Source organism: Vulpes lagopus, chromosome 1, assembly GCF_018345385.1.
Source record: "Vulpes lagopus strain Blue_001 chromosome 1, ASM1834538v1, whole genome shotgun sequence".
Taxonomy (NCBI): domain Eukaryota; kingdom Metazoa; phylum Chordata; class Mammalia; order Carnivora; family Canidae; genus Vulpes; species Vulpes lagopus.
The window spans coordinates 145,034,803-145,050,927 of record NC_054824.1 but is presented as its reverse complement, the minus strand read 5'-3'; the positions used below and the strand labels follow the sequence as shown (position 1 = coordinate 145,050,927).

General features: G+C 58.5%; 1 protein-coding gene across 2 annotated transcripts; it reads left to right on the top strand.

Annotated features, from left to right (window-relative positions):
• The first annotated feature begins 10,824 nt into the window (after positions 1-10,824).
• Positions 10,825-15,886, top strand: CRABP2 (cellular retinoic acid binding protein 2). 2 transcript variants are annotated; one of them, XM_041762698.1, is made up of 5 exons: positions 10,825-11,184; positions 11,391-11,535; positions 14,496-14,674; positions 14,838-14,954; positions 15,389-15,886. In XM_041762698.1, exons 2-5 carry the CDS (start codon positions 11,466-11,468, stop codon positions 15,437-15,439), a joined length of 417 nt encoding a protein of 138 aa, XP_041618632.1. In that variant the 5' UTR covers positions 10,825-11,184; positions 11,391-11,465; the 3' UTR covers positions 15,440-15,886. The 2 variants fall into 2 exon arrangements, with proteins under 2 accessions (XP_041618632.1, XP_041618622.1); XM_041762688.1 differs by lacking the exon at positions 10,825-11,184 and having other exon boundaries at positions 11,205-11,535; positions 15,389-15,885.
• The last annotated feature ends 239 nt before the right edge of the window (positions 15,887-16,125 follow it).

Below are 16,125 nucleotides of genomic sequence, written 5' to 3'. Positions count from 1 at the left end.
GGCTCTCTTGCTGGAAGTCCTCAAGAAGCACTGACCAAGCCTTTGCATGTAGCCCAAGTACTCTGCTGCCTTGTCCTCATCCCTACCACAAGCTGAGCAAACCAAAAATGATGGCCCAAACCACGCAAACATATTCACACAGTGGGTGTGTGAACAGCAGAATGATTCAGAGTGGGCATGTGGGAGGGATGGGTCGAGGGAAGGAAGGGTGCTCGGTGACACCAGCCTGGTTGGTCCTGCCAGCTCTTCCTTGGTGGCACACGCCCTCGTCTTGGGAAGGTGAGTCATAGGTCTGACCTTGTGTCTGGGATCACCATGTGCACTGTGGCTTGGGAAAATGCAGCTTCCACATATGCACCAGGACTATGCCGTCTTGAGAGGCTGGTTTGGCTCCAGGGGCAGAGTTACAGTCATGGCAGGTGGGAGAAGGGAGTTTCCTACAGCCAAACCGACCTCGGTCTTGCTGTCCTGTCCTGCGCTGCAGGATCTGCTTGCACAGGCAGCTGCTGAGCTGTGAGCAAGTTGGTTCCTGCTGAGCATGACATAAGGAATGTCCATGACACTTCAGAGGTGCCAAGTGCCCTCACACACCTCTAGGTGGGAATAATGGAAGAAGGCCACACCCAAAACTGGGAATACTTGCGAAAGCAAGTCTGAGTTACATCATAATTAGTAAACTGGGAGATACCCAGGAAAATCTTCAAGGTCAGCTTTGAGGGTACGTGTCAGCTGCAAGAGATGGCTTTGTGTGCATCTTGGTAGATAGCAGGCGGCTCTGGTGCCCCACTCGCTGCCTATGTCCTGAAGGGCACCTGGTCTCAATGCGGGGCCTGAAGGAGCGGTCTACTCTGGGAAGAACCTGGCCAGAGGACCTTGCAACTATTTCCTTACTGTTTATTCTCATCACTCTTCCTGGTCAGAGCCCAGCTCACCCCACAAGGCTGCCTGGGGTCCCCTCTACTCCAGTTCCCTTCCTTCTCTGCCCCTCTGCCCCTCTGTCCTGGCTTCCTCCAAGGGTGGCCGCCTGAATCCCAAACAAGTCTTTTGCCTGAATGCGGGTCCTTCGGATGGAGCAGGCACACAATGAAATGCATGCTTCTCTTCACAGTAGAAGGATGTGTTGTGATTCAGAGACCCCTCTGGAGGTGAGCTCAGGAAGGAGCAAGGCGCATGAAAAATGTATACTGCCAGACGTCATCTGGACAGTGTGAAATGTCATTTAACTAAGTGGTTCTCAACGGGAAGGGGAGTGGCTGTAGGAGTTCCAAGGGATGGCACTGCTCTCCCTCTACTGGTGGCCATAGCATGGCCGCAGGAGGAGTCATTTGATTCCTAGGTTAACAAATGATTGTAGCAGACAATAGGAAAGCTCAACAGTGCTGTAATGAGGAACTTGTCCCAAGGCACAGGAGCGAGAGTCCAAGTACAGAGACAAATACCTAGGTACGAAGTATGCCAGGTGAGTCCACGAGCATCCACCATCTGCAGTGGGAGCGTTGCTCACAAAGCGCTTCGGTTTGCCCTGTGGTGCCATGAGAGCAGGTCACCTTGTCCTGATAACCATGCTTCAAGTTTAATTCTGCCACATACTAAATCTCTAGCACTTTCCTTCTTGTGGCAGCAAGGATTCCAGCATTAAAACATTGGGATTGGGACGCCTGGGTGGCTCAGGGCCTGATCCCAGATTCCCGGGATTGAGTCCTGCATTGGGCTTCTTGCATGGAGCCTGCTTCTCCTCACTCTGCCTGTGTCTCTGCCTCTTTGTCTCTCATGGATAAATAAATCTTAAAAAAAAAAAAAAAAAACATTGGGATTTCTTTCCGCTCTTGATGTTAATGGTGGCTGTCAATAATGACCATCACAACCATTTACTGATTGCTTCTGTGTCAGGCACTGTGCAGGGTCCCCTGGTGCCTGTGGTGTCATTCTCACTGAGGTAGGTGGTGGTGGTCTCACATAACAGTTGGAACAGGCGAGGTTGACAAGAACTCTCACCCGGGCCCAACAGCTGCCAGTGGGCCACGCGGACCTGCCAATCTGCCGGGCTGCAGCCTCCACTCTGTACTGCTGCTGTACTCTGCTGCTGACAGAGCCACGCCGTGTCTGGTGACCCTTGGAATCATCAGACACTGATTAAGCACCTGCTGTGTGCCTGGCGCTGTTCGATGCTGGAGGTGGCTTGCCCTTCGTCCACTAGTTGTTACAGTCTGGAAAAGGGAAGCCAGCTCACTAATTTCAGTTTGCTGTGGCAAGGGCCGGCTAGGACCACTGTGCAATTTCAAGCAGGGGAGTGACATGATCACCTTTGTGTTTCAGGACCATAATATTGGCAGCCAGATGGAAGCCGGATTGGAGAAGAGCCAGGAGACGAGTTCTGTCTGAGTAACCCGGGTAAGCAATGATGGAGGGAGGCCTGGATCACAGAGGTGAGAGGATGCACATGAACACCCCGGGGAGGTAGGAGCTACTGAAGACCTAGAGGTCAGAGCAGGACGATTAAAGACAGTCTTGATACTTCTGACCTCCGGAGGATAAGCAGCAGCAATGTCGTTCACCAGGACAGAGAGCGATGGGCAGAAGAGTGGTTTCCCAGGAAGCTGACTCTGGGGTGCCTTGGAGCTGCCTGAAGATACTGAGTGAGAGACCTGGGACTGACGGCTCAGAGACCGCCAGGCAGCTGCAGGGGAACCTTGGACGGGGAGGAGGCCTTTCCATATGAAGGTGCATGCAGGAGAGCGCAAGGCCAAGATGAGAGGCTTGGGATCCACCCTGGAGGGCAGCCTGAGGGAGGCTACCAGGTGGGCCAGAGGGCAACCGGAGAGGCTCTCCAGGGGGCAGGGATAATATCAGACACCACGGAGAGGGCCAGCAGCATGAGAGCCAAGGAAAGGCTCTGTTTTTGTATGAATTTGGTGCCTTTCATCTGAGCAGTGTCTGCGGTGGGGGCAGAGGGCAGCAGAAGCTCACCCGAGGTGGGTTGCAGAATATATTGGAGGTGAGGAGGGAGAGAGGTGGTGTGCACCGCTCTCCAGGGGCTCCAAAGAGGGGCCCATGAGGACCACATGGGAATGAGGGGTCTGAGGAGGCTGCTGGCAAAGCCGTCAACCACGTGGCAGAGGAGGTGGCCGCTATAGTGGGTCCCAAGAGATTGGGGGATGAGCTTGACCTTGGCCAGCAGGGGGGCCCTTGTCTTCTAGGTCCAAAGGGAAGGAGGAACCGATGGGGCAGACGGGTATGTTTCTGGGCAGCACCCGGATTGTTCATTAAATCTGAGTAGAGGGACGCCTGGGTGGCTCAGTGGTTGAGCGTCTGCCTTTGGCTCAGGTCTTGATCCCAGGTCCTGGGTCCTTGCATGGAGCCTGCTTCTCCCTCTGCCTGGGTCTCTGCCTCTCCCTGTCTCTCATGAATAAATAAATAGAATCTTTCTTTTTTTTTTAAGATTATTTACTTATTTATTCATAGAGACAGAGAGAGGCAGAGACCCAGGCAGAGGGAGAAGCAGGCTCCATGCAGAGAGCCTGACTTGGGACTTGATCCAGGGTCTCCAGGATCACGCCCTAGGCTGCAGGCGGCGCTAAACTGCTGCGCCACCGGGGCTGCCCTAAATAGAATCTTTAAAAAAAAAAAATCTGAGCAGAGTAGGAGCCAGAAGTCAGGGGGACAGAAGTTAGGAGCAGCCACGGGAGAAGGGAGAATGAGCTGATGGAGTACGCCAGGGGTCCTGAGTGAGATCGGACCTGAGTTTGCGGAGGTGCTGCAAGCTGGCTGTCGGGTCTTTTTCACCTGGCAGCGCAAATCTAGAAGGGGAGAGCTTCCACGGTTGGGAGGATGAGGTGTGCTGGAGTCCTTGGACTTGCAGCCTTGAGAGGCTGAGCTGTTGAGTGAGGGTCAGAGACCCTCCTCCCAGTGGCCAGCCTGACCTTGGAGACCTGGAAGGGGGAGCCTGGGCCAGATCTGCAGTGCCCTGGGCAGGCGCAGCAATGAACACATGGCCTTTCTGAGGAGGAGGCTGAGTGCTACTGAGAAGCATGAAGAGTCCTGGCCTCTCCCAGCTGGGGCAGGGCTGCCCTTGTTTGCAGACTTGATTTTTGTTAGAGCGCTTCTTTTATGAGCCTATCAAGGACAGTAAATAGACGATTAAATCAAGAACAGAAGTACTGGGGTGCCTGGGTGGCTCAGTCGGTTGGGCATTTGCCTTCAGCTCAGGTCATGATCTCAGAGTCCTGGGATCAAGGACTTTCACCCTCCTTCAAATAAATAAGTAATCTTAAAAAAAAAAAAAAAAGAACCAGGTCCGTCCAAGTGGCTCAGTGGTTTAGCACCGCCTTCAGCCCAGGGCCTGATCCTGGAGACCCAGAATCGAGTCCCATGTCAGGATCCCTGCATGGAGCCTGCTTCTCCCTCTGCCTGTGTCTCTGCCTCTTTCTCTCTGTGTCTCTCATGAATAAATAAATAAAATCTTTAAAAATATGGGCAGCCCCGGGGGCCCAGAGGCAGCTTCCCCAAAGGAAGGGTCAGTCTCATCATTCCCTTCTACCCTGTGGAATCCTGTTTGGTCGCTTCTTTGGAAAGATTCCATGAGAGGGATCCAACCATAACCACAGGAAGAAGGGGGACTGCCCCTGCCCTGGGACCCAGAGAGGGAGCAGAGGCAGATAATCCAGCCTGGCAGCTTGCTCAGGCTGGGGCTGGGGCTCTGGGCTGGGCCAGGAGAGTGAGTAGATCTGGGAAACTTTCCTGGAGGGCGAGCGGGTGGAGCTGCAGGAGGAGCCTTTGGAGAAAGGGCTGAGTGTTCTGGCAGCCTCCTCCCAGGCTAAGACCCACTCCATGCACACCCTCCCACCAAGGCAAGGAGCACCTCCTCCCAGCTTTGGCACCAGTTCCCTGGGCAAACTCAGAGCTCAAAAGAGGGGATTTGGTTCACAGAGGCCACAATACTCAAAAGCAGCAGAGAAAGGCCTGCGAGTGTCCTGGACCCAGGCTGACTCCCTCTCTGGGCCAGTTGCTGCAAGCTCGGAGGGAAGACAGGCCCAGCAAAAGTCCAGATCATTTGGATACCTGAAATCCTGAGGCTGACCACCCCAGAGCTCTGGGGTTTAGGAGGCGAGAGACTACAAAATCCAGGAGACACAGGCTGGCTCCTTTGATCTCCCAGGGACATGTCCCTGCGGATCCCAAGTGCCAAACTCCCCCTTGGATGTCTTCCCAGGGTCGGTGGAGGAGACACAGGCAAGGGAGGTGGGGTTTTGTCAAGGCAGCCTGATGGAAACTCACTGGCAGTAGCCCAGTGCCCTCTGTAATCCTGGCAGGCTGAGGGGCCCTCATGGGACCCGGGGTAGTGGGCAGAGGGAGGCCGGAGACTGTTGAGTCTCTCTTTCTTTGACAGCTAACATTTTCCAGAGCTACCGCCTGCAGGAGAAAGGAAATCAGAGCTTCCCACCTCACACATCTTTTTCCCATTTTGTTCGTGCTGCCCAGGGAAAGCCATTAGGGCTAGGTCCGTCTGGGGCCTCCCCCACCGCCCATCTCTCCAGCCGGCTACAAGGAGGGGCAGGGATGGAGGGGGGTCATTGGGAGGACAAGGCCCTAGCCTGCTAAGGGGCCAGACTCTGAACTCTTGCACCCCCTCTTCATTCCCTGCCCTCTCAGGATGGGAGTTGGGGGCGGGGGCCCGGCATCTGGTTGCTGGGGCCCTCCCTCACTTTGCCCCTGCACCTCTGCTTCTGTCTCCAGGGAGTCTGGCCTGCTGGCCCTAAGAAAGGCTGGCTTGCTTGGCCTGAGTCTGCAGCAAGAAGCGCCTTGGGGTTGGGGGCTCTGGAGCCAGGCAGGGGGTGGTACATGGCTGGGTACTCTGGTCTGGAAGTGTGATGCACTGGGAGCATCAAGGAGCCTAGAAGGGGAGTCCTCCCCAAGCTGACTGACCTCCTCCCTGAGGCCAAGCCATCAGCCTGTCATCCTGCCCCTGCTCCCGGGGACAGTGAGTCCACTGCCCTCTTTCGAGCCCTATCCAGTACCGCACACACACACCCGCTCTGTCTTGTCTCTGGGACCTTGCCTGGCTCCCTCCCTCTCACTCCTTCTTCAATCCTAGAGTTGGCTTCTCTGGCCCAGGGCCACTCTCTGCAGTTCAGGTCAGAGAAGGAGCGTATCCCCCAGCCAGTCTGCAGCCCTGCTGATTTCTTTCTTCTGCCAGAAAGTCCAGGTCATCTCAATGGGGAGAGGGATTCCCTGGAACCCCAGAGCTCCTTCAATTTTCCACCCTCAGAGAGCAGGAGAGGAGGCATCTGGGAGATGGCCTGAGCTCCCCAGAACAAGTCTGGGGCCAGGCTGCAAGCTGCTCATCTTTTCCAGGCCAGGCCACTGTCCCCAGGTACCTGGCAAACCCAGGTGTTCAGCCCACCAAACTTGTCATGGCCCAGGCCTTCCCCGCCCTGCCCTGGGCTGCCAGGGGTTAAGGGACTGGTACAGGGCAAGGGGGGGGGGGGAGTGGCAGAGGGGTCTGGCCCTAGTCTCTGACTCATAAAAGCCAAGAGGAGTTTAACTGCAGGTCACAGGGCTGCCTGACTTCTCCATCCAGCAGTGCAGCCAGGAGGGGGGGTGATCGTTCAGGAGGGGAAGTAGGGGCCATAGCTGGCCAGGCTCAGGCCCAGGCCCATCCAGCTTCAGATGCTGGCAGCTACCATCAACAGTGCTGGCGATATTGGTTCCCCACCTCACCCTTGGAGGTTCCCTCAAAAGCAGGAAGACTCCAGAGTAAGGGGAGTGGGACGTTGGTGCCTGTCAGTGCAGCGGGCTAGAAACATGGGCAGTGGCCTGGATGGGGAAAGAAGTGATGCCCTCTGCCAGACCAGCAGGAAGCACTAGTCTGGGTGCTGCCACAAAAGCACAGTGACCAAGAAGCAAGCACCCCAGGGTCAGAGAGCAAGAAGAGTGTGACGGCTGCTCTCACCTCCGCGCTGCCCCCTGAAGAGGCCAGCAGAGCCAGGGGCCTCTCTCAGGGGACAAGACTCGGTCTGGACATGTCCTCAGCCAGTGCATCCTCACCTCCTCCTGCTCGCCTGCCCGGCTCAGCGCGCCCAGCCCAGCCCTGAGAACAGCGTTGGCAGCTGGGAACCAGGTAGCAGAGCCAAAAACAACAGAGGAGCTGCTTGGCCGCCTGGGTGCCGCTCAGACCCTCCCCTGCTCTGTGATTTCCCCTGGAGAGGGCAGCCCTCCTCCCACCTGAGGCTCTGACCCTGCTCAGTTCAGCAGGGCTGGGGGCTGGCCCTGGAGGTCACCTCCAGGCCCTCCTTTCCAGGCCAGCCCCCAGCCCTTTCTTTACATCACTAGGGCTTCTCTGCTCGCACCTTCCCTGGCTTGAACGGACAGGAGTTGCCTGCTTTCCAGATGTCTGACCCGGTCTACCAGCTGGCTGGAAGCCCTGTTCCCTGCTGTAACAGCAATCTGTGGGGAGAATCCGAGCCAGGCCTTACCAGATCTGAAAGGGGCTAGATCCCTGAACCCAGGCAAACAGACAAAACCGGAACATTCCCCTCTGTACTGAGGGTCAGACCAGGAGGCAAGATGCTTGAGTTCACGCTGCACCACACTGAATGCTGAGGGCTTGGGGCCAGGGGACACCACTGTCTGGGCCCAGCTACTCCTAGCTCCTTTATTCTACACTCGCCCCCCCCACCCCAAAAGTTCTGCCCACGCTGCTGCCCCTCTGCTGAGTGGCAGAGACCCCGTGTCCAGCCTCGCCTGGGTTTAATTTCTACAAGACTCCCAGCCAACACACTCTGTGACGCAGCGGATACAATAACACTGCTTGGGGTGAGGCTCTTCTCCAAGTGCTGACCTTGACCAGAGAATCTTCTTGGTCCCAGGTTGGGGAGCGGGGAGGGGTTCACGATTCTCCCACCCTTTCCTTTTTTTTTTTTTTTTTTAAGATTTTATTTATTTATTCATGAGACACGGAGAGAGAGAGAGAGACAGACAGACAGACACAGGCAGAGGGAGAAGCAGGCTCCATGCAGGAAGCCTGACATGGGACTCGATCCTGGGTCTCCAGGATCATACCCTGGGCTGAAGGTGCACTAAACCACTGAGCTACTGGGACTGCCTGTCTCCCACCCTTTCCATCCCCAGCTGAGCTGGTGGTCCCTCCTGCCCCATCCTCAAGAGAGAGTGGAGAGGGCTAGAGACAGCTTCTCCTCCCAAGCCCCTGACTCCTCCATCACGCACACATCTATACCCACTCATGCTCAGGCTTCTCCACCCAGCCAGAAGTGTGCCCACCCCCATTCCTTCCACGGCAAAACCAGCCACCTTCCTCTTAGCCACAAGGCCATGGGAACAAAGCCCCAGAATGTTCCTTGCTGAGCTCTCAGGCCTGTTTCCTCCCCACCCCGCTCCACCCCCATTCTGCTGATACTCCCCCAGCTTTTCTTACCAACTTTACACTGCTCCCCAGTATCCAAATTCCTGGGGGAGCCCCCAGTAGGGGTCTGACCAACATTCCTAGAAAGGAAGAACGGGTGCTCTCCGCCGCCCCTCCACCCCCCACCCAGCGGATCTGCAACAGGTTTGGTCCTAATGAAAAGGCCAGCGACACTCAGGAAATTAAAGCCAGTTGTTTGTGACTGAGTGACAGACAGGGGCTAAGCCCTTCCCTGCGGCCTGGCTCTGGGCCTGGTCCCTGCCCCTGGGCTCCCCCACCTCCTCGGTTAGCCCCCTGTCCCATCCCCCAACCCTCTGTTCCACCCATAGTATCCCCCAGCCCTCTGCATGTTCCCTAAGCCGCCCCCACTTGCTGACCAGATGCTCCTGTGGGCTGAGACCCCAGCCCAGCTTCCTGGCACCCTGCTCCAGACCCTTTCCCCTCCTCCCCCAGCCAGGGTTGGGGTGCAGAGGCTGGAGCTCAGGCCCAGAGCTGCCAAACCACAAACACTCACATCTGGAAAAAATTCCCCTCCTAGTCTGACTTCCCTTTGTCTTACTTGTGTCTCTCTGGAACTTTTGGCTGCCAGGCCAGTGGGGGGGAGTGAGGAAGTGAGGGGGGGGGAGTGGGCGCAGGCCTCCCTGCCCCCACCCCAGGGAGCCCCCCTTCCAGCCGCCCCAGGATCCTGAGCCAGACCACATCCCCCCCCCAGCCCCCCTGCTCCCCATAGGGCTGGCCTCCTGATGAGTTCTCTTGGTGAGGTTCTGACATCCTGAGTTGCCAGGCTTATGGGGGACAGGGCCTGCACCGGCCTTCTCTTCTGCAGCAGGAAAGATGCCTCCTGAGCCTGGTACTGGACTCTTCCAGCTAGGGGCTCAAGAGGGCTGGAGTGGAGAGGAGGTCGAGAGAGTGACTAGAATGGAAAGGGGGGCAGGAGGGGTGTCAGGTGTCGGGTTCCTGCCAGCTTCCCTCCTCCCCCAAGCCTCTCCTCATCCCTTTGGCTGGGAGCCTGATTCACAGTCAGAACCTAATTCCCCTCTCTTTACCTACAGCAGCAAGAGCCAGCTGGTGGGGGGAGGATGACAGGCGGCTGGCTGAAAGGCTGGGTCTGAAGCACTGCCCCCCAGGGGCTGCCCCTTCCCTCCACCACCTCTGCTTCGGTCTATCCTTCCTCAAAGAGCTCCCCCACCCCTTGCTTCCAGAAGCCCAGGCCTCCCCCACCGGCTAAGCCCTCCCACACAAACCCTGGACCCTAAAGCCAGGCTGAAGGGTCTCTTCTTCAAACCTGACCCTTGATCGCTCCCCTTGCGGGGCCCATGAAGTCCCTTCTATCATAGAACCCCCACATCTCCTGCTCCAAGGCACCCTCGCTGCTTTAGTGTTTCTACACATCCATTATTCAGAGATTTCCCTCCTTGCAGCACAGTGGCTCCAGCCCTCTCCGGTCTTTGGAGAAGCCTCCAGCCCCTCAGCTTTGGCTCTGTTTCCTCGACTCCTCCCCACCCAAGGCCCCCAACTCTCAGACCGGTCCAGGGCTCTAACGGAAAGGGTTCAGGATCTCAGCAAGCCTGTCCTCTGCTCCACCCACGGCCACGCTGGCAGGGAGGGGCCGGCGCAGGCACCAGATGTGGGGTGTTTCCTGCTTGCCTCCCCTCGCAAGGAGCTGGGAGCACAGTCCCGGGAGGGTGGCGGCGGGGGGTGCAGCGCCGGCAGCGGGGCCACGTGCATGCCTTCGCCGAGGGCAGCTGGGCCACAGCATCCCCAGCAGCCTCCCGAGAGCGCCGCTGGCCAGGAGAGCGCCGCTGGCCCGTCCGCCTCCACCCATCCGCGCTCTGCGGCTTCGGACCTCCCGGCCGCTCTCTGGGGCTCCCCGCTCGCTTCCGTCAGTTTCTGGCAACCAGCCCTCCCAAAACGGGGCTCGGGGTGGGGAGCTGGGCCCTGCCCCCTCCTTTGAGCTCCTGAGCAGCCGCAGGTGGGAGGTGACACCTGAGACCCCGCTCCACCCCTCCCCGGAGCACCCGGTCTCCCTCCAACTGGGGTGGCCACGCGGCGCGCGGGGGCTCCAAGCCTCCATCCCCACCCCCGCCGCCTGCTGCGATCCCCTGGGGGTTGGGGAGCCCGGAGACAGAGAAAGAGCCTTAATTAAGAGCTCGTGTCAAGTGATTGGCTGTGACCTCTGCCCTCCCCAGCCTCGAGCCCGGGGCTCCTGCTTAACCCTTCGATGCCCGTCCAACTCAATAAGAGGAAGGAGTCTCCTGAGCCAGTCCCCAGAGTCCCCGACCCTGCCGCAGCCCTGAGCCCCTTGGAGGCCCGCGGGAGCTGGTGCGGCACCCCCTCCCACCCCCAGGCCGTTCCAGCAGGGGGCGCCATTAGCCTATTCGAGTGTCTGGCGCGACCGCCCCTGGCCTCGCCCGCGGCTCTCTCAGCTCCCTGCGGTCACCCTAGACCCATGGGGGTCAGGCCCGGTGGAGCCCAGCGCCGCTCGGCTCGGGGTGGGGATCGCCCGCCCGTGGTGTCACTAGGTGTCTGGCGCCAAGGAGTCGATTGCCCCGAGTCAGGAGTCAGGTCCGGGAGGCCCGGGGACCTGGTGAGCCGTGACCCTGGCGACGAGAGACCCGTGGATCTGCACCCCGACCCGGCGCCCCTTCCTCTTGGTGGAGAGCCCAATCCGAGCGCTCGCCCCGAGCCAGCTGCCTTGGCCCCTGGCCAGCCCCCGGACCCGCCGAAGGCGACCAGATCCGGAGCCCGGGCTCAGGGCCCCCCAGGTGGGGTGGGGGGCGGGGCGGGAGGCGGGGCCACCTCTCTCTCTCCCTCTCTCCCTCTTTCCCTCCCTCTCTCCCTCTCTCCGGCAGGGGCGGGCCGTACAGGGTATAAAAGCGGCCGGCGCGGAGCCCAAGCCAGCTCTGGGGTTGCCCTGGGTGGGACGTGTCCTGTCCTGAGTCTCACCACCAAGCAAAGGCCACCGCAACAGCCCTTTTGACTAGGAGACTCAGCCTCCGGTGATCCAACCAAAGCATCTAAGGGGACCGCCACCCGCACCTCTACCATGCCCAACTTCTCTGGCAATTGGAAGATTATCCGATCAGAAAACTTCGAGGATTTGCTCAAAGTGCTGGGTAAGGAGATGGTGGAGCTTGCAGGAGCGGAGGTGGGTGTGAGAAAGAAAGGACAGTGGGGGTCAAGGCACGGAGGTTGGGTATCTGCATCCCCAAAAAAGGGGCCATTCTCCTGGGTCGGGGGGCCTTAGGGCCAGGAGGTTTAGATCCTTTCTCTGGCGGGGCGCCCCAGAGGCCAGCTGCTGTAGTGACCAGCTTGTGAATCAAATGGAAACCAGAACAGGAGGTCAGTATTCCTCGGGGGTGGGGCCAGGGAGCTCTCCACAGGTCAGAGGCTGCAAACTCTGCACCCAGGCTGGGAGCTTGGGTCCCTACTCAGCCGAGCCCCTCGGACCTGGTCCAGCCCCTCTGCCCCCACTCTGCTGCCAGTAGCCCAGTCCCTGGGGCAGGTTCCTTCTCCCTCTGTGCCGGGCTCCACCTGCCAGGTGACTGGCCACCCCAGCTCCCATGGTTGCCCCTTCCCTCCCCCTTCAGCACTTTCCACTCTGTGCCCCCACCCTCCATTTGTGACACAAATATTTTCCTACAGTGGGCAGTTCCAGCGTCCTAAATCACTCTGGATAATTATCACTTTCTTAGATTTCAACAAATGGCTTCGTGTGAAACCCCAACCCCCCATTTCCGAAAATGCCAGTTCTCTTCTCCCTCCCTCCCTGAAGCTGCAGCCCTGCTGGGTGTATTGGTTAAAAGTGGGGGAAGCTAAGTCTACTCTGCCTTTCCCAACTCCTGTGTGCCCACTGGTGTGTGGGAGAGGCTCTGGGAAGAGAGGGAGGTTGCTTAAGGACCTCAGCAATTGGGAAGCCCCCCAGGAGCTGAGCAGCCAGAGGGTAAGCATGCCCTGGATCTCTGGGCTGAACACGGTGACCCCCTCCTTAGGTAGGGGGAGGTGGAGGTCACAGTCCATGCAGGGCAGGGTGTAGGAGTGAGTCCAGACCTGGGAAGGGTCTGGAATGCTGTGTTTCCATCATTCCTTGCCATTAGTTCTTGCGTCTAAACCACCATACGTCTTCAAACCCTGTCTGTCTTTCCCGCTCTGCCTTTGCTGCAATTAAAAAACAAAAACAAAACAAAACAAAACAAAAAACCCAAAAAACCAAACGTGTTCCTTTCCCCATCCCTGGATTCTGGCCCCTCTCCAGTGGATGAAGCAGGAGGTGGCTGGGCACACCCGAAGGCCCAGCTGCAGAATAGGAGCCAAAGCCTGGCCCTGTTGTCTGTCTGTCTTTGGCCTGTTTGTCCTCCCTGCGGGGTCTCTCAGAGCCACGTGCCCTCCTCAGGCCCTGCTGGGGCAGATTGAAAACAGATCCATTAGACAAACAGCCCTGGCTGGAGTGGCCTCTCCGCTGAGCCCGAGCCCCTCCAGCCCAGGCTGGCCCCTGCAGGAAGCTTGGCCCCTCCTTGCCCCCTCTGCCCTTGGTCAAGTATCCCTTTTCTGGAGAGGAATGCTCAGGTGTTGGGTGATAAATGTCTCACTCACTGTGCTAGGCAGAGTGTGTGAGCAGCTTCTGCTCCTGTAGCAGGAAGGGTGAATGTTAGATGGTGAGGTGACTTCCAGGTGAGGATGGGATGAGATGTGTCTCCCCTGCCAAGGCCACTGGATCTGGGAATCCTGGTCACTTCTCCCTGGACCCATGAGATCAACAGCCAAGGAGGGGGCTCCCGGGGCTCCAGGGGGAGACCTCTGCTCTCCCGCTCTCTTCTTTCTGGAACAAAGTGGGTCTGCTTTAGTGCTAAGGGAAAAGAGGATTTGTTTCTCTAGGAACCCAGGTCTGGAGGAGGGCCAGGAAGCCCAGGTTGCCTGATCTACCCCTTCTTGGCCCTCTTGTCCCCACCCATTGCCTCTCTGAAGCTCTCTGCTGGTTCAGTGTGGGGGCACAGGCAGGTGAAGTGGGTTGGTGATGCTCAGACCTGGCCCTGGCCAGCAAGGCCTACCTGGTGGCTTGTTGTCTCACTCTCCTGGCTTCCTCACCCTTCTTAATGACAGGGGAGCCAAAGAGAAGGGATCCAGTTTGGGGAAGGACACGGTGGATAGGCTCGGGAGACTCTGAATCCACAGAGAAGGCCTGACCGCCCCCAGGTCAGGGTGATCCTAGAGTAAGGAACATATAGGGGCGGGGGGAGGACAGGGTCCCCATCTGTCCCTTCAGGGGAGATGGGCACAGGATCCCACCTGGAGGCCGGGCCAGCAAGGGTCTGATGCAGGCAACTTGGTCTGAGCCTCAGCGCTGGCTTTTTCTTCGGTTTCCTTTTCTCAGTAAAAAATAAGGACAGCAATAAGGACAGGTGTGCCAAAAAAAAAAAAAAAAAAAAAGGACAGGTGTGCCTAGCGCTGTGTGTGCTGGGTCCCATACATGCCTCCCATTTGCCCAGGGTCACCTGGCCTAAAAGGGAGACTCAGCCAGGTGGACATTGGGGTCCAGTGGATCTACTGTGGAGCCTCTGGCTTCCTTGGGCTAGGCTGCTCTATAAAGGGGGAGAGCTGCCCCAGCTTGTCACTGCTGAGGGTCTCTGCTCCCCATTGCGGAGAGGGACAGGGATTGGGCAAAGGAATACCGGCCTAGCACTAGGAAGGGGAGGTGCCCAAGGCAGAGAGGAAGTGGCCTCTACTTCCAAGACAGGAGTGGTAACGCCTGGCTGGGGAGGGTCTGGCCTGTACTTGGGCAGGGGTGAATCATCACGGAGGGTCGCAAGCAAGGTGGACAGAGGGCCCCAAGGGAGGTGAACAGGGCTAAGGTGAAGATGCCTGCTGGGTGAGGGGAATAGGGAGAGTCTGCCCCTGAGAATGCCGAGAGTGAAGAGCTAGACCTCGAGAGTGAAGAGCTAGACCTCGGGGTCGGGGCTGCTGGTCAGCGGGGTAGGCCTGCAGGGTGCTGCTGCCCTGCCCTGGACTGAACTGTGGGGACGAGTGAGGCATGGGCCCGGGGCATCCCTGAAAGCCAGCCTCCCTCCTCTCTGCGCAGGGGTGAACGTGATGCTGAGGAAAATCGCCGTGGCTGCGGCTTCCAAGCCAGCAGTGGAGATCAAACAAGAGGGAGACACATTCTACATCAAGACCTCCACCACGGTGCGGACCACGGAGGTCAACTTCAAGGTCGGGGAAGAGTTTGAGGAGCAGACTGTGGACGGCAGACCCTGTAAGGTGAGTGCTGGGACGTTGTGGTGTCCATTACCCAGCCTCCCAATCTCCCAAAGGCCATTTTCCAGTCTTCTCCAGGATTCGTGGCTCCACTTCCAGGGGATGAAGTCCCTCTGGCTGCATCATCCTCGCTGCGAGCCCCACTCACTTGGCCTCTCTCTCGCAGAGCCTGGTGAAGTGGGAGAGCGAGAACAAAATGGTCTGCGAGCAGAGGCTTTTGAAGGGAGACGGCCCCAAGACCTCCTGGACCAGGGAGCTGACCAATGACGGGGAGCTGGTCCTGGTAAGACCTGCCTCCTGCCAGCCCAGCGCCAGCCCAGCACTAGCCTCGGTGGGGGGCGGTTCTGAGACACTCTAGGGCATAGGAGGTGCAAGACCAGCTGTACTGGGCACCCCCCAGCTCCTGGGGGGCTGCTGGAGCAGGACTGTCCCTGTCCCTCACGGTGCTACTCTGTGACTATGATGTGGTCCTCTGTGTGGAAAAAAGCATGTGCCCCGAGAGGCCCAGCAGTTCCCTGGGTGACCCTCCCGGCTCGGGGAGGAGGCTGGAGCACAAACCCTCGGGGCTCCATTGCCATCCTCCCTCCCAGGACACCAGGGCATCTAGGGACCAGCTCCCACCTGTTGGTCCTGATTCTAGAAGTAGGTTTGGTCTCCCAAGCCACAGGAGCATGGGCCTTCCAGGTTCACAATGACTTCTGGCTTCTGTCCCTCTAGACCATGACAGCTGATGATATCGTGTGCACCAGGGTCTACGTCCGAGAGTGAGCAGCTGGCTGTGGGTCCAGGAGCTGCCAGAGCCGGCCCCCAGCCCCCCCAGCCGCCCCCCTCAACTTGCCCTGCCTCACTGCTCCCCCCCGGCCCCCCCCCCCCCCGGGCTGCCCCTCCCCCTTTCCTCCTAGGCTAGCTCTCCCCTCCCCCTGCTCACTTCTGGGGATGCTGGGATGCCTCTAGCAGGGTTCTGCTTTTTAGGGCCCCTACTCACACCCTCTCCCAACAAAGAGGGATGGATGGCAAGAGCCCACATCACCCATTCCAGAATCACTCCCCCTCCCTAGCCAGCAGTCCCGAACCTGCCCAAAGCACAGCCTCTCTTTCTGCACAGTGACCTGAGGGCCCCAGTGGGAAAGATGGTCCTCTGGCTTCCACCCCTTGTCCCTGTAGCCTACACAGTGTAGAATATTTATTGGTTAATTTTATTAAAATGTTTTAAAAAAATACAACCTGTCTCTGGTTCATTGGGAAGGGGACAGATAAAGTCACGAGTGCCACTTTGCTTCTGAAGTGCGGTGTGAGAAGCAAGTGTGTCAGCAGCAGGGGGAGTGGGGCCACAATGAGGGGGGCCTTCCCTCATCCCTCGGCTCCTCCTGCAGCCTCCTGCACCGCCCTGGCTTCCAGGCTTGCCCTGGACCTCTCAGCAGGGACACTGGGTACTGAGGAGCCGACTCCCACCT

Excerpts from the sequence above, each read along its gene's own strand:
- CRABP2 (XM_041762698.1), top strand. The coding sequence starts at position 11,466 with ATGCCCAACTTCTCTGGCAATTGGAAGATTATCCGATCAGAAAACTTC. Across the intron at positions 11,536-14,495 it reads GGATTTGCTCAAAGTGCTGG|GGGTGAACGTGATGCTGAGG; the intron begins GTAAGGAGATGG and ends CTCTCTGCGCAG. Across the intron at positions 14,955-15,388 it reads ATGACGGGGAGCTGGTCCTG|ACCATGACAGCTGATGATAT; the intron begins GTAAGACCTGCC and ends CTGTCCCTCTAG.